Genomic DNA, 17,235 nt, shown 5'->3' on the forward strand with positions numbered 1-17,235 from the left:
ATATATATATATATCATACACATAATTTTGTATTCCTATCATTTAATTCCAGATTTTATTATATTTTATTTAGTCAGGTTTCTCACAATTTCACTACGAAATGAGACATAAAAAGCACTAATTTCAGATTGCTCACAATTCACTTTGTGAAGAAATTGCAACTCTCTTCATTCATGACAGCTGTATAATTAATCAACCATCTCATTAATGCTTCAGACTTAGTCGGAAGTGGTTTCGGAAATGAGGGTGACAAATCGTGCAAAAATACTTTGATGAATTCTCTCTTCCTGGATGCCAAGTCAAGGAGGGAATTTCCATTCATGAGAATACCAATGCCAACCTCGGGAAGCCATAGGAATTTTGATGAGAGCAGAGAAGAAAGTGCAAATAGAAAAAAGTATGCAATGCTTTAAGTTTAAAACAGTGAATGAACCTGAGCAGAAGGTGACATGAAAAAGTTTATTAATGAGAGCGAATTGGATTATTAAAGTATTTTATTCGCGAATTTAAGCTCATCGACAAAAAGGTAGTGTGAGCACTGAAGTATGCTTATATTGCAGAGCTGGTATCTTTTAATGAGCATTGCGTTCAAAGTTATGCTGAAAGTTGAGCGAGAGAAACATTTATATAATGAGATGAAAACATCACTTCAACTTCATATGGCAGAAATTGAGTTTAATGTGTCGCTTGAGTTTTTTTTCTCCTCATAATTAGAGACAAGTTGCTCTGTTGCTCCGAGAAAGCATATTTTACTACTCTTTGACTCATATATATCGACAGAGTTAGCTCATTTCGCTGAAAAAAACCCATTTAACAATCAGATTTATTACACTTTCCATTTCTCTTATCATTTAACGTCTTAACAATATCATCAACACTTCTTCCCTTAGTTTCGGGAACGTACAAGTAAATAAAAATAGCTTCCAACACTATGCAAGTAGCGAAGGCGATCATAGAGGTGTGTAAGCCAAATTTCTCAATTAATGGCAGAAAGAACTGCATCGTGAGGATCGACTGAACTCTCGTCACCATGTAAATGATGAAGACGACAGTTCCTCTCAGCTTTGTCGGCACAATCTCTGTCATAATGATCGTAGGAGTGTGAATTAATCCCATTGAGAAGATGGCAACGCCTGAGAAGCCAACCAGTGGAACCCATCCTGAGAAAGATGAAACATCCAGGCCCGCGTTTTGAGCATAGAAGTATGTTGCAATTGGAATGTAACTTATAAACGTTCCCATTAGTGATCCTAAGAGTTGAGGCCTTCGTCCTAATTTGTCGATGTACAGAGACATTGAGAAGAAACTGATCAACTGAACAATGGCAAAGATTATGGTTCCCAAGTTGGGATCCATTTCCATTCCAGTCTCTTGAAAGATCAATCCATTGAAGTTGAGGATAACTCCAATTCCGGACGTTTGTCTGCCAGTGAATATCACGAGAGAAATGACCAGAGCTTTAATAGTGGATGGATTTTCTGAAAGAAGAACAAAAATTGATAAATTGCCACGTGAATGACAAGAAAAGACTCACTGAAATCCTTTAGAGTCACTTCCTCATGAGAGCTCTTCTCTGGATCCACTATTGACTCCCTCAAGTGATTAAACTCCTCATCAACTTTCTCCTTAGGCGCATCTTTGCGGTAAAAGTCAAACGATCGCCTAGCTTCAGGTATTCTCTTGTGCAAGAGAAGGAACTGTGGGGACTCTGGAAAGAAGATGAAAAGTAGAGACACTCCAGATAGGATTATAAAAACATATGGAGCTGTGTAGAAGGGCAAATAAGCTCCCACAACTGCTCCCACCAACACGCCAACACAATCAACAATCCCCAGAATTGATCCCAGAGTTCCTCTTATACTAGAAAATCAGAAAGAAACTGTGTTTGACGGATGCCACAGATGTGATCATGCTGGAGGAGATTTTACCAGTCCTCTGAGACCTCGCAAACATAAGCAGGAATGAGTTGCATGGCTCCGCCGGCGACTCCGCTCAGAAATCTCGAGGAGTGGAGGTAGAAGACATTTTGGGCGAAAATTATGCACAGGGCGGCTGCGATCTCTGGAATGGTGGCCAGAAGAAGGCATAGTTTCTGCCCGAAACGCTTTCCAATGTACCCAAAGCTGAGTGTGCCCAGGAGACCGCCGAAGTACAGGATGGAACTAATCAGGGACGCGTGCGCAATGGAGATTTGACCACTGGGTAGCGGACTGTTCTCAGATAACAGCTTTGGAAGCGTTGGAGACGGCCATATGGCCACCATTGCGTACACCATAGTGTGGAAATTCGCCAAGAAAGCACTAAGAAACTGTCTAAATCTCCCACTCAACTGTATCTTCCACTCCATTTCGATTGTCACGATCAACTGAACAAGTCTAATGGGCGAGAATTGCTTTTATCTCACGAGAATATATTTATTTTTGCCTAATCTCTGAATACAAAAAAGTCTCCTGGCAATAATTGTTGGCTGTGTGCTTTCGCTCGACGCGACGAAAACAGTGGATGTGCACAAAGAATAATAAAAAATAGACTTATCACAGTCATTGTGGTGACATGAGAAGCATATCACTTGATTGATTGTATCTCAGATCGCGTCACAATTAACAACAAACATTGCATCAGTCGCGAATGAATTGGCCTTAACTATATGTAATTGAAAAGAAACTATACATATATTGCTTGTGATATGTCAAGACGATAAATAAAGAAATTATTATGAAAGATAGCACAAGATCAAGGTCGTACAAAGATAGCGAAAACCTAAAATAAGTTGGCACGCGTCAAGAATGTTCGGATAAATCCGAATCATGCCGCGAATAACTGAATATAGCCGCATAGGAAATAAAAACAACATAATACTAATGCCCTGTAATGTCAACGGAACCACGATTCTGCAGTACTTGACCTTGTGATCGCTTGAATATAAGATACAATACTATAGGAAAGTTTATGGTTTACAACAGCAAGAACATGATAACTGTTGTCGAGCTCGTAATGAGACTGATTCACTCGTTAGACAATTCTTTCACTTACGCTCGTCTGTTTTGAAATAGAGAAGTATTCACAGTCATCCCGTTAAAAATAAACATTTCTGAAGCCGCAGACAAATTTAACCAATTAATTAGGTCAATTAATGTTAACAATCAATTGCAAATTTATATATTATTCACACTCTGCTTTGTCGAGGTTCGCACTTCTTCTATCAGTGAGAGTTTTAACAATATCATCGATACTTCTACCTTTAGTTTCTGGCAAATAAAAATAGATGAAGATCGCCTCAAACAGTGTCCAAATTGAAAAACCAACGATGCAATTATGCAAACCAAATTGATTTATGAATGGCAAAAAGAAATGCATCATAAAGAGACATTGAAATCTTATAACAAAGTAGCTGATTAAAGCGATCGTTCCTCTGAGTTTTGCGGGAACTATTTCACCCATAACAACCATTGGCGTGTGAATAATTCCCACTGAAAAAACAGCAACTCCCGAAAATGCTAAAAGTGGAACCCATCCTGAGAAGGACGAAACGTCCAGGCCCGCGTTTTGAGTATAGAAATAGGCTGCGATTGGAATGTAACTGATAAATGTGCCCACAAGAGATCCAATTATCTGGATTCTTCGGCCAAATTTATCGATGTACATAGCCGTCAGGAAGTCGCAAACTAACTGAACGCTAGCATAAATTACGAATCCTACATTTGGATCTAATTCCATTCCAGTTTCCTTGAAGAGGAGTGCATTAAAGTTGAGAAATATTGCAACTCCTGAAGCTTGACGTCCCGTGAAGATTACAAAGCAAATAATCAGAGCTTTAATCGTAGAAGCGTTTTCTGAAAAGACATTTTTGTGAGTGGCACTCAAATTTACACTATTATTGTAATTCTTACTGAAGTCATTTGCAGTCACTTCTTCTTTAGTTGTTACTATAGAATCCTTCAAAAGATTAAATTCCTCGTCAACCTTTTCCTTCGGCACGTTTTGACGGTAGAAATCCAGAGATTGTTTGGCTTCTGGAATTTTTTTGCGCAAAAGAAGAAATTGTGGTGACTGTGGAAAGAAGATGAAGAGTAGAGACACTGCAGAAAGTAATATGGACACAAATGGTGCATAGAAGAAGGGTAAATAAGCTCCAACGATTGCTCCAAGTAGAACGCCAGCAGTGTCAATAATCCCCAGTATTGAGCCCAAAGATCCTCTCACACTGAAGGGAGAGACAAAAAATACCAAACATAATTTGTTATTTAAAAACTGGTTTATGGAATTTAGAGGTCACTTCACCTGTCTTCGGAAACTTCGCAAACATAAGCCACTACTAACTGAAGGCAGCCTCCGCCAAGTCCACTGAGAAATCTGGCCACAAGAATATATTTGACATCCTGAGCAAAGACAATGCAGAATGCGGCTGCGATTTCTGGAATTGACGCAAAGACTATGGGCCACTTCTGGCCATAGCGTTTTGCCACGATTTCATAAATAATACTTCCGGCGATTCCACCAAAGTAGGGCAAAGAGCTGATCAAATTTGCGTCTCCAATCGAGATCTTCCCAGAAGGCAGAGGACTGTCTTCAGAAAGGAGCAGAGGAAGTGCAGGAGATGTCCAAGTAACCGCCATTGAAAACACCATTGTGTGCAAATTCAACAAAATTGCACCGAGAAACTGGAGAATTCTCCCACTAAATTTGACTCTCAACTCCATTGCGAATGCGAAGACAAACTGAGAGAGCACAAGAGTACAAGAAAATTTTATCTTAGTCTAGACCTAGGAAATATTTATATATTTTTTTATCTTAGTATAAACAAGTAATGGTGATTTTATTGCTTTGACATTTTTGTGTGTTGACCAGCGTTTCGCTGTGTGAATTCAAATGAGACAGAAAAGTGAGCAAAGTCACGACACAGGCATCGAATTTCATTAGTATTTGTTATTTTTCTTATAAAATGAGTAAGCAATGATGTTTACAAATTTTCCGATAGTGACATTTTCAGTGAAAACCACTCGTTTTTCGAGCTCATCTGCAAAAAATCTGTTGAGATATTTAGAATAGCCCAAATTAAAATAGTGTAGAATAATTTGTTTACCTACAGCTTTTTATTACAAATAGTAATTACTTGTAGACCGTTAAAATAAAGTGACTTCGCATTATTTTCTTTGAAGAGGTTCTATTTCTTATCGGTCAACGTTTTTACGATGTCATCAATGCTTCTTCCTTTTGTTTCTGGCAGGTATAAGTAGATGAAGATCGCTTCAAACAATGTCCAGATTGCGAACGCGATTACACAAGAATGCAAACCAAAGTCTCCTACTACTGGGAGGAAGAAATGCATCGTGAGAATCGACTGGAATCTCATGATAAAGTAACTGATAAGAGCTATCGTTCCTCTGAGTTTCGTGGGCACAATTTCACCCATGACGACCATTGGTGTGTGAATCAATCCCATTGAGAAGACGGCGACGCCTGTGAATGCCAGAAGCGGCATCCATCCTGAGAAGGACGAGACGTCGTGTCCCGAGCTTTGGGCGTAGAAATAGGCTGCGATGGGAATGTAACTGGTAAATGTGCCCAAAAGCGAACCGATCAGCTGAGGCCTTCGGCCTAATTTGTCGATATATAGAGACATCAAGAAGTAACTGGCTAGTTGGGCGAAAGCGTATATGATGAATCCCAAATTAGGATCCATTTCCATTCCTGTCTCCTTAAAAATGAGCGCATTGAAATTAATAAATATACCAACTCCTGCAGCTTGACGTCCAGTAAAAAGCACAAAACAAATTATTAGAGCCTTGATGGTGGATGGATTTTCTGTAAAGAACCATATGAAATACCATATGTAATTAGATTTATGTACTTGTAACACTCTTACTGAAATCATTCCAAGTAACTGCCTCTTCATCAGTCCTTTCTGTGTCCACAATGGCTTCCTTTAATCGATTGAATTCCTCATCTATTTTTTCATTCTGTGTGAATTTACGATAAAATTCAAGTGACTGCTTGGCTTCTGGAAGTTTCCTGTGCAACAGAAGGATTTGCGGAGATGGTGGAAAGAATATGGCAAGGAGGGAGATTCCAGAAATAGCCACGAAAACATATGGAGCAATGAAGAAGGGCAAATATGCTGCAGCAATCGCTCCCACTAATACGCCAAGACAATCTCCGATTCCCAAAATTGATCCCAAAATTCCTCGAACACTAAAAGAGAAGAGAAGTTCCTTGGATATTTTTCTGGAAAACCAGTTCAACACTCGTTTCACCTGTCTTCTGACACTTCACAGACATACGCCACGACTAATTGCAAGCAACCACCGGCGGCTCCTCCAAGAAATCTCGCCACGTGAATATAATTGACATCCTGAGCGAAAGCGATGAGCAGAGCTGCCACGATCTCTGGAATCGTGGCCAGAATTATGGGCCACTTCTGTCCGAAGCGCTTACCAATAAATCCGAAAGAAATAGTGCCCACCACACCACCGAAATAGGGCAGAGAACTGATCAAATTGGCGTCTCCAATCGAGATCTTTCCAGTAGGCAGAGGACTGTCTTCGGAAAGGAGCAGAGGAAGTGCAGGAGATGGCCAAGTGACGACCATAGCGTAGATCATTGTATGGAAATTCAATAAAATTGCACAGAGAAATTGGAGAATTCTCCCACTTAATTTGACTCTCAACTCCATTGCGAATGCGAAGACAAACTGAGAGAGCAGGAAAATGTAAGTACCTTAGAACTTCAATCTCAGCTGAAAGGTATAAAATTTTTTTGATCAACAAACACTGGAAGTAGTGATCTTGACATTTTTTCCGTATATCATACATTTAATTGAAATGTGTTTTTACTTTAAATAGCTGCGTCATTTATATTATGTGTGTTTTTATGTAATATGGAAGTATGAATGAACTTTCTGTTTGAACATCTGTCGATTGAGAGTATGTGTATTTTTTATTAGTTGCTTGAACTTGACAGAAAAATGCTAATTTTATGACAATTGTTTTGACGTAGACTATAGATATGTCCATTTATAAAAAAACTATCACAGTCGTTGAGTAAAAGCGTCACTCTTTTAAAATATGTTTCAGCCACTATCAAATTGACTCTAACTGTTGTAAATTGCTGTGTGATCAGAGTACAATACAATGACTACAATATCTGTGTATAAAGGTTATCTATGCCCCCAGCGTTCGTGCTATCTTATCTGTGGGTAATTAATAGCCAATTTATCGCGAAAGTGCCGAAATAGACGTGACGCACTCACTTGGCTCTTCCTTCTAGAGCCAAAACAATCTCATCTGGGCTCTTGCCTTTCGTCTCGGGCAGCATGAAGTACGCGAAAACCGCCTCGAAGAAGCACCACGCGGCGAATATCCACATGCAGCTGTGCACTCCGAGGAGGACAGCGAGTGGAGTGTAGAACTGCACGATGAGGAAGGTGGTCGGCCAGGCTGTGGCCATGTAGACTGTCGCCACAGAGCTGCGGATCTTCGCTGGCAAGAGCTCTGCCAGGACGTAGACGGGAACGTTGAGCACGGCAGCGGCCAAGAAGAGTGTGCCCGAGAGAGAGATCACGGGCAGCCAGGACACCGCAGACAAGTCATATTGCAACTGGTTGAGGAGGAAGTAGATCCCGATGACGGTGAGGCAGAGCCCAGTTCCAATCAGCGAAGAGATGAGGAGAATCCTCCTCCCAGATTTGTCCGTCAAGTAGGCAGACACGATGGTGCCCAGCAGCTGAATCACCGCCACAATGATAGCCGAGATGTTGGGATCAATGCTCGTTCCGGCCTCTTCGAAGATAGACACTGTGTAGTTCATGAGGGGAAACACCCCAGAGAAGTTCCTCCCACACAGAAGGACGTACGTGATGAGAAGAGCTTTCCGCGTTGTGGCAGGTTCTGGGGCGTAAAAAAAGACAAGAGAAATGATGCGAAATCTGGTGAGTCATAAATCACTTGGCCACACTCACTGAAGTCCTCCAGGGACAGACTCTCCTTCGTGTTCGAGGCGCTCACGGCTGTCTTCAGAGACTCGAATTCCATCTTCGTCTCGTCGGTTTTTGCCATGCCGCGGAAGAATTTAAGTGACTTCTCAGCGGCCGCGTCCTGGCGCTTCAGCAACAAATACTGCGGAGATTCAGGGAAGAGTATGTAGAGACTGAAGAGCGCCAGGATTGCCAGGACGATGTATGGCACGGTGTAGAAGTGCACATAGGCGCAGATGACGTAAGCAATGATAACTCCAACGTTGTAAAAAATGCCCAGAATCGAACCCAGCGTTCCTCGAATGCTGCAAGCCAACAGAGTAGATGTAATATTTTTTCTTAATATTATTTTCAAGATGAAAAGATATTCTAAAGAATAATCTTATAAATATTTATTTTCATCCCCGGTTAAGTAAAGAAATACAATATGTAAAACAAAGCTGGGTCTTCGCCCTGTAATTCATAAGTCAGATGCTTTTTCTGATAGCAAAATGATTCGCAAAAAGCTCCTGTATTTTATTGTGTTTGCCTTTAAGATATGTCTTCAGAAAACCCAAGCTTTTGCGTCTTTAAAGAGCTCAGTTTTTATCGGAATATTTGATACATAAATAGAATAGAAGTTTAATCTAGACCTGGAAATTTAATAAGCTGCTGTAACGTTTATTTTGACGATGATATTGAAATTGCACACACTTTCTGTACACAATGTGAAATTATTTTTTCACTATATTGTAAACAATTGTAAAGTGAGAAATGATTAAACTATAAGGAGACTGTAAATGCAATAAACCCATAACTTTTCCACGTTTCTCGACTCTTCAAATATTTTTCATTGTCTTAGAACTGAAGAATGAGATCATTAATTTTACAAGTTATAGTAATAATGTTATCTTATCTATCAAAACTGATGCAACTCACGATGAAATTGCATTTAAAGCGCAAGCGCAGTTTTGATGGGAAAGGTTGCACTATCGCAATTCTCTTGCAATCTGCTGTTATCAGCACTTAATCGGTCACTTGGAACAATTTCTGCTCGATTGATAAGTGAGCTGGAGAGTTTCTTACCTGTTCTCTGAGATTTCGCTGACGTAAATTGGCGCCAGGACGAAAAGAGCGCCTCCTGAGATGCCCGACAGGAATCGTGAGGCGTACAGGAACTTGATATTCGTCGCCGTGGCGATAAGGATGAAGGCGAGAGCCTGAGGCATCATCCCCACGATGAGTGGCCACTTCCTGCCAAAGCGGTCCGCCACCCATCCGAACATTATGGCTCCGACCATTCCGCCCAGGGCCATGATGGAGTTTGTGAGTGAAACTTCCTCTTTGGTCAGCGGCCCGGAGGGCAGCGGCGTTTCTGCCGACGACAGAATAGGCATTGTCGCCGAGGGCCATCCCACGACAATTCCATACACGATGCCTCCCAAATTTGCACAAATTGCACCGAGAAACTGGATTAATTTGCCACTTATTCGAACGCGTTTCAACACCATTTTGCACTAATGTTTCAGTCTAGAGTTTCACATAAAGAGACTGGGCTGAGAGAGTTGGATCTTCACTGCTGCGTATCTCGAGGGTGACTGAAGGAATGGTTGCTGTGAGCTACTATAGTCAATTGGGGCCACAATCTAGAACGATAACTTTTTATAACTGGACACTTTTATGGGGGTAAACAAGCGTTATATCACAGAAATTCAGTTCCACACATCTTAACGGATTTCTCACGCCAAAGATTCGCGTATTGAGTCTCCTCATTTCATCATCCTTATCAGAAGTAGGTACACGTGGAGTGATTTGCCGAAATGGCTGTTTTTTTCACACATTAACACTTCTCCAGACATAATAAACCTATCTCAACTTGATAAAACAACATTTTTCCAATTTTTTTCATTTTGGTTTTGGTGTAAATCGCCAATTTGAGACTCTTTTTATCAATGAGTGATAGTGGCGAGAACAAGTTCGAAAGCCTCTCCAATTCAATTTACGACTTAAAGAGACACTCATCCAGGCTAATTTTCTATTTCACAACCGTACAAAAGTCAATATTTACTCTCATTACTCGACATTTCTCTGAACACATTTATTACAGTTGCATTCAGGCAATCATTCATACAATCCGTGATTTTACATAACTTTTAGGAGAGTGTTTATTTAATTTAATTGTATGTTAGCTAATTTTCACTTCAATTGCAAACTTTAGTTGACAATAAGAAGACTCAAAAGCGATTTATATGCGCGTATTGTCACGAAAAATAGATTTATGGGCACCGCCTTGGGAAAAGTTGCATTTTCTTACGTGTAAATTGAACTTTCACCAACACATTGTCATTATATGAATTAGTCAAATGCAATGGAAATTTCCACACAAAATTCTGAGGATTTATAGAGTCACATTTTATTGAAATGCACTGGCACTAAAAAGATTCTAAAATCAAGTTCATGTATCTCACTTTTCTCATTCAATTATGAGTATAATTATTAAATTTTCAAGGTTTTTGGTTCAAAGTCCAAAAAAACCACATTGAGATAAGACAATAACAATCTCGAACTCCTCAATGTGATGCAAAGTGAAAGACTGACCTGAGGAAAGTCTGCACACCGGGCTAGACTCAGAAATTATCCAAAAACCGGATTTGTCTGTGGCTAAATCACTCTAACGTTCGTTGCGATGTTTGCAAATTTCACCATTTTCTTGACTATTTATCCTGATCATGGAGCTGAATTCTAAATCTTTGTACCTTTATTGATGTAATTTGATGAATGAAATGATATTATGTACGCTTATGAATATTTTTACATATATACACTTTTGTTTTGCGTATGCAAATTCAAAGTGCACAGTGAATTTCGCCATTGGTGGCGCTGTTGCCAGTGAGAGGTGAGAAACAGTGGCGGCATAACCTCAAACTCCAGTGTTTGTTTTGCTTTGTTCAGAAATGGTGATGGACAAGAAAACCAAGAATTTACCATGGTAAATCAACTAAAACCTGGCGGAAGTGTGTGCATTTGATTACTTTACAACATCATTTTTGCTTTCAGGGTGGAAAAATATCGTCCCTCGACGCTGGATGAGTTGATATCCCACGAGGAGATCATCTCAACAAGTTAGTGATTTTCAATCTATTTTCCATAAATTTCTTCTGATTTTCCGGCATTTACAGTTACCAAGTTCATCGATGAGGGTCAGCTGCCACACTTACTCTTCTACGGTCCGCCTGGCACTGGAAAAACCACCACAATCTTAGCGTGCATCCGGAAACTCTACAATCCGGGAGAGTTCAATTCGATGGTATTGCAGCTGAACGCATCCGATGACCGTGGGATAAACATTGTCCGTGGGCAGATCCTGACGTTCGCCTCTAACAAGACAATCTTCAGTGGCGGAGTGAAACTAATCATCCTGGATGAAGCGGATGCGATGACGAATGATGCACAAAATGCACTCCGGAGGATTATCGAGAAGTACACGGACAACGTGAGGTTCTGCATCATTTGCAACTACTTGAGCAAGATCATTCCAGCTCTGCAGTCCAGATGCACGCGATTCCGCTTCGCCCCTCTGCATGCCAAGCAGATCTTGCCGAGGCTCGATTATGTCATTCGCGAGGAGAATGTCTCGGCAACTGAGGATGGCAAGCAGGCGCTGATGACTCTGTCGGGAGGCGACATGAGGAAGGTTCTGAACGTGCTGCAGAGCACCTGGATGGCTTTCAAGAGCGTCACCGAGGAGAATGTGTACACATGCGTCGGTCATCCTCAAAAAGAAGACATCAAGCACATCACCACTTGGCTGCTGAATGAGCCCGACTTCGCGGACACCGTGAGGAACATCCAGAATCTCAAGACGCTGAAGGGATTGGCTCTGCAAGACATCATCACTGAGATCCACGGCTACGTTCATCGCATGGAACTCCCGCCTCGAGTTCTCTGCGTGATTCTCATCAAACTGGCGGAGATCGAAGAGCGCTTGGCGATTGGATGCAATGAGAATCCCCAGCTTTCCGCGCTAGTGTCGCTCTTTCACACAACCCGCGACTTGGTGACCATCGAAGGATGATAGAAAGCATGTTTTACCGGCATTTCAACCTTGTTTCGCGAAATAAATTGTCCAGAATATAGAATCCAAATATCTTTTATTATTACTTCTCTGTAATTTTTACCAAACGTCTTACATAATTCACTACATTTTGGTTTCATCAACTGCAAGTCTGCAAAATTAGCGAATTGTCTCTTAAATTCCATCAAATGGGAGAAAGAATCATATCGAAAATGTTCACTTTCCTATGCTCTTTTTTTTACCTCAATAAATAATTATATCCCAATTTATTATTTCATGTGGCGTTCCGCTGCAAAACCCCATTAAATAGTTTTAAAATGTCTCACAATAGTCTAATGCAAAAGTACATGACGAGATAGGAGGAGCACAGAGAGAAATAAATGGTGGATTTGGCCAATTTTTGCCCAACTCAAGCCATTTACTTGCCTCTGCGAAGTTGGTTGAAGAACTAAAAATCAGTGGCGTCACAAGCATTAGTTAACTTCGTGAAATGTACCAGGTTAGTTTTAGTTTTGGGTAGTTAGACCCTTTGGCCAATAGGGTTTCTAGGAAGTTTGATTGAAAAAAATACAAATCAATCAATGCAATTAAGTAAGTCAATCGAATTTGTGTTTGAAAAATGCTCATAACAAAATGAGTTTCTAAGCCGGATTGCAAAATGATTAACCAAATCTCACTACGCCACTGTTCTGAAGTTACTTCGCTGCTGATAAGACGGGGTTCTTCAACCAAAATTTGGTAAGGAATTCACGAATACAAAGAAATGTGTCTTCTTTCCTGGGTTCTGAAACCAACTCTCACCCAAAAGCGTTGGTCATTCGCCGCCGTGTGATGTCCAGAGGCTCCGGACGCGCGGCGTGGGAGTGGGAGAGGGCGGGGCTGATCTCCTGTGTGATGCTCGCGACGAGTCCGAAGGGGGAGTAAGAATTAAATATGGGTAGAAGTGAGGATATGTACAAGGAGTGCGCGAACTGCGGCGTTTGTGACGTGGCCCGGGCGTCCTACAGGTACTTCCGATAGCTCCTCAGTTCGCTGTTGGGGCTGCCGGCGTCGCGCGGCGTGGTGGCCACCGCGGCGGCAGCCGACTCGAATGACGGCGGCTCGATCGTGGGCGGGCTGGGCACCTCCACCAGCCGCCCGCCGCTCGTGGCGCCGCTGCCCGTGCCCATGGTGGCGGCCGGCACCAGATTCTTGCGCCGGCCTCGGCGCGCCCCGCCGGCTACTCCGCCGCCCGGTGGGCGGCCCTTGCGTGGCGCGTCCGAATGGAGAGCAGTCATGGGTTTGCGGCCGGGCTTGGCCTTCTTCTCCCTTCTTTTCCTCTTCTTGTTGCCATACCTCGGATCGTAGTCGTACTCGTCGTCCGGGCTCTTGGGCTCGTCCAGCTGGTCCAGGTCGTTCATGTCCATGTCGTCGTAGAACCAGTCCTTGGGCAGTTCCTCCTTCAGGTTCTGGCTGTCCTTGCTGTCGCTCGTGTCGGCGCCGCCTAGCGACGAGGACTCCTCCAGCAGCGTCCCGTTGAAGTCCCCGCCGTCGTCGGGTGGCGGCACGGGGGCGCAGTCCGCCCTGCGGAGCCCGCTGAACGGCCTGAACATCTTCGCCAAGTACTGGCGACGGCTCTTGCGCCACCGCGTGGCCGGATACGTGTAGATCTGCCCCTCCCGGAAGCCGGGCATCCGCTGGCGCCGGCTCATGTAGAGGGAGCAATGGTTCTGCGCGACGCCCGTCTGAGGGTCCAGGAAGGGCAGGCGGAGTCGTCTCTCTATGCAGAGGCGTGTGTTGAAGTTGGCGCTGTACTCAATGGTCTCCCTGTACGTGGAGTCATTGAGGAAGCTCTCGATCTTCTCCAGGTTCGGCCCACTCACGATTTGGATGTCCACCGAGGACATCTTGCTTCGGGGTTGATGGTGGCTTCAATGGCAGATGGCGATTGCGATGGTGGCACTTTTCATCGTCATTTTCACGCTACGCCACGCACTTTCCAGCCACACCGACACCGCCGGCTACTACTCTGGCACCCACAGTAGCGCCCCACGCACAGCAAGTGTGCGGATTTGCCGGAAATATCGCGAAATTTGCCCTTTTCAACACCTCAATCACTGACAGATGACAACTGTTTCACCACCATCAATTTATGGGAGTGAGAGCGAGAGAGACAGCCGCCACATTCGGCTCACTTCACTGCCAGAGGGCGTGGCGATCGAGTGAAAGACCGGCTCTGTTGAAGGGTTTCCAACTGCATTCAAGAAAGTCAAAGCATTCGCTTTCTTATCACAAACTTTATTTCTCCTTTTAAAAATTCCTCTATAATAGCTCGTTTGTAAATTAGAAAAGACAAAATTCATATGGGCGAAAGACACATTTTCACTGCAGCTTCACTGCATGTTATAGTAAGTTTTCTTCCTGAACAGAGGAAAATTTCTTTTTACATGTGAATTTGGCGTCGCTTCTCCAACAATTTTCTTCATTTTCAGGCGTGTGTGTGAAAAAGGCACCGCATTTTCCTTCTTCGCAATTATTTCCTCTTTAAATATAAATACTTCTAACGATAAAATTGGCGCTTAACGATTTTTCATTATAGAAAGGGAGGCAAAAAATCCGTAAATATAATTTAATAATACAGAATTTTGATGATAACTACATATTCTCAAAGCTAAGATTGTCCTTAACTATACACAAAAAACTTCTCTCGTCCTCTTCTTAGCTATTCAATATTCAGAAAATCTCAATATTCTCACGCATTCACACACACAACATCATTGTTTCTTATACAAAAAGGAAAGAATTCGCCTTTTCTCTCGTTTCATCTTTTAGTACACACTACACATTATTAAATTAAAACCAGAAATTTAACTTCTATAGAAAAAAGACGCTCCCCCAAAATTCATTCTTTGATTCTTTGCCACCTCTGCTTTCTTACTGGGTTTGGAGGCAAATTGATACATTTCTCCGGTTTGTGCGATTATCGCAGTGATAAATAAGAGCAAATTCATGATATCATCGTTGTTTTCCGCTAAAGTGCACTTTTGGTCTCACGTGTCGCTAGTGATCATGACAGGAGGTGTGTGATGTCAAACATTCGAATTCAAGCGGTTGTCCGTTGTGCCACCTGAAGAGATGCCCCGTGACTTTCACCCCAGAGGAAGTAGTGCTATGCTGTGAGTGCAATATTGAATATAATCTACAACTGTGGACCTACATCTTGGCTATTTCATTTCATCATGTCTAAAAGTTTCCTCCTTCCGGACAGAGATTCACCTCTGCATCTCGACTGAGTGATTTGTGCTAATTAAGTACAGTAATTGGACGCTGCTGGGGTGACTTGGGGCCCTCCGCACTGCTCAACGGACACGCACGCGCCTGTGTGACTCTCCCACCCACACTGGGAAATCACTATCCCTGAGGCACTCGCATTCTGCTCTTCACGATGAATTTATACACTTCCCTTACAGTGGATTTCGCTGGCTAACACGTTATTCGCTGGTCCAGACTCATCGCCTTGCGCGACGTGGGGCTGGTGTGATGGCGACACGCGGACACGGACAGTCCAGCGCATGCAAGGCACGTGATCACCGCACATCTCGCCGAGCAATCTTCACCCGTAGCAGCGGCCGGAGTGCCGCCCGTCTCTGCCTTGGGCGACACGTCGATCACCTCCTGGTTGTCCAGCTGGAACTTCTTCACGAGCGCCTTCACGCTTGGCGGCGAGTCCGGAGGTGCCTTGCGGCTGACTTTGGGTGTCGTTGGCGCGTCCGGGAACAACGTGGCCTGGTGGTGACTGAGTATTAGGATCTTCGGCTCCATCTCTGGCTTGTTGGTGGCACAGGCGACGTTCTCCTTGTTATCACTGGTGTCCGAATCGTCAGACTCTTCCTCCTCCTCCTCCTCTTCTTCCTCTTCTGTGGCTTCTGCCGTGGCGGGATCGCTGAGGTATCGGCTCGGCTGCGGCTCCTTCAGCCACTTGTGTTCTAGACACTCGGCCGCGCTCATCCTGTCACAGGGCTTCACTCGCAGAGCGCTCCTGATGAAGTCAATCGCTTCGGCGGACACGCCCTCGAACAGCTCCTCGGGGAAGGTGAGTGAACACTGTGATATATTGAGGAAGGTCTCCTGCTTCGTGTCTCCGCCAAAGGGGGAGAATCCTGTGAGTAGGACATACGCCAGCACACCCACAGACCAGATGTCTGTCTCCAGACACAGCGGATCGTACTGTAGAACCTCCGGAGCCACGTAGTCGGGCGTCCCAAGGATCTCGCAGATCTTGCCGCCTTCCTCAACGATCCTCGAGATGCCGAAATCACACAGCTTCAGGCCATCTGAACAAAAGAATACCATGTTAAATAGATTTGGACATCCCAAGATAATTTTCTTCCTCACCTTCAACATTCTCACCGCACAGCAGAATGTTCTGTGGCTTCAAATCCAAATGGGCAATGCACTTCTTGTGCAGATACTGCAGTGCTCGCAGGATTTCACGCATACACGTCCTCGCCTGGGATTCTGTCAGTTCACCCACATTGTCCAGAATTGCCTGCAATTCCCCGCCAGTCGCTCTGCAAAGGCGAAAAGTGTTTAAATATCTGCTTCGTTTAACTTTTTCGAAGCTGGAACTTAATCGTAATCACGCGTTATGGCAAAAGACAGCATAATGGCCATAATTGTATTGTGCAATTCGTGCAATTCATAAATAGTTAATGCCGCACAGTACTGATAAATATTTGAAGAGCGTGAAGTGCGTAAACACTCCAAATACGGAACTATAATTCAATCACACGCGAGCTATTCATCATCAGACTTTAATAGTGTTTGATTTGGTAAGATCAAAAAGGTGAAGCGACACCCATTTTTCCAGGGTTTCCTCGTGAATTCGCTGTGATTGTTCTTAAAACAGCGGCTCTACTTAAATTTTTCTCACTGTATTTCGTCTCCATGGCACAAGATCAATTTCTGGGACAAAGCTTCTCTCTCAAGTGATACCCAAAATGAGCTTGTCAGGAAGCCAAAGCTTAATCGCAAAGGATTAACAGACATCAAATAAGACAAGAACATTCCGTCCATTGATACCGGTTTCTAACAAGTATAAATTGATTCATTATAGACAAATTTATGCCTCAAAGTCGGGAAGAAAAAACTCATTATGACACGTGAGCGGACAGAATATCTCTAAATTGTATGTTTGGTGATTTGATCACTAAATTATCGCCTTTTCTCA

General features: G+C 43.2%; 5 protein-coding genes across 5 annotated transcripts in view; 1 reads left to right on the plus strand and 4 right to left on the minus strand.

The window, feature by feature from the left end:
• Window positions 1-565: 565 nt before the first annotated feature.
• LOC132262807 (facilitated trehalose transporter Tret1-like) lies at window positions 566-2,750 on the minus strand. The gene is made up of 3 exons (XM_059762238.1): window positions 1,929-2,750; window positions 1,535-1,860; window positions 566-1,478 (listed from the first exon to the last, which is right to left on the minus strand). The coding sequence occupies exons 1-3, from the start codon at window positions 2,345-2,347 to the stop codon at window positions 811-813; spliced, it is 1,413 nt and encodes a 470-aa protein (XP_059618221.1). The 5' UTR covers window positions 2,348-2,750; the 3' UTR covers window positions 566-810.
• Window positions 2,751-6,168: 3,418 nt separating this feature from the next.
• On the minus strand, window positions 6,169-6,733 carry LOC132262809 (arabinose-proton symporter-like). The gene has a single exon (XM_059762240.1). It carries the CDS (start codon window positions 6,671-6,673, stop codon window positions 6,251-6,253), a length of 423 nt encoding a protein of 140 aa, XP_059618223.1. The 5' UTR covers window positions 6,674-6,733; the 3' UTR covers window positions 6,169-6,250.
• A 4,112-nt stretch (window positions 6,734-10,845) lies between these two features.
• Window positions 10,846-12,039, plus strand: LOC132262544 (replication factor C subunit 5). The gene is made up of 3 exons (XM_059761823.1): window positions 10,846-10,940; window positions 11,009-11,073; window positions 11,131-12,039. Exons 1-3 carry the CDS (start codon window positions 10,906-10,908, stop codon window positions 12,024-12,026), a joined length of 996 nt encoding a protein of 331 aa, XP_059617806.1. The 5' UTR covers window positions 10,846-10,905; the 3' UTR covers window positions 12,027-12,039.
• A 988-nt stretch (window positions 12,040-13,027) lies between these two features.
• LOC132262545 (zinc finger protein ubi-d4) lies at window positions 13,028-14,159 on the minus strand. Its single transcript, XM_059761824.1, has one exon. The coding sequence runs from the start codon at window positions 13,910-13,912 to the stop codon at window positions 13,028-13,030; it is 885 nt and encodes a 294-aa protein (XP_059617807.1). The 5' UTR covers window positions 13,913-14,159.
• Window positions 14,160-14,289: 130 nt separating this feature from the next.
• The window catches only part of LOC132262717 (death-associated protein kinase related), a 57,635-nt gene continuing 54,689 nt past the window's right edge, over window positions 14,290-17,235 (minus strand). Inside the window, exons 3-4 of the mRNA XM_059762064.1 lie at window positions 16,401-16,576; window positions 14,290-16,339 (exon numbers count right to left, since the gene is read on the minus strand). Of these exons, the coding sequence (XP_059618047.1) occupies window positions 15,489-16,339; window positions 16,401-16,576 (1,027 nt within the window). The 3' untranslated portion in view covers window positions 14,290-15,488. The remainder of the gene's footprint in view (window positions 16,340-16,400; window positions 16,577-17,235) is intronic.

The sequence above is a fragment of the Phlebotomus argentipes genome, unplaced genomic scaffold (genome assembly GCF_947086385.1).
Source record: "Phlebotomus argentipes unplaced genomic scaffold, Phlebotomus argentipes genome assembly contig_15, whole genome shotgun sequence".
Lineage (NCBI taxonomy): Eukaryota > Metazoa > Arthropoda > Insecta > Diptera > Psychodidae > Phlebotomus > Phlebotomus argentipes.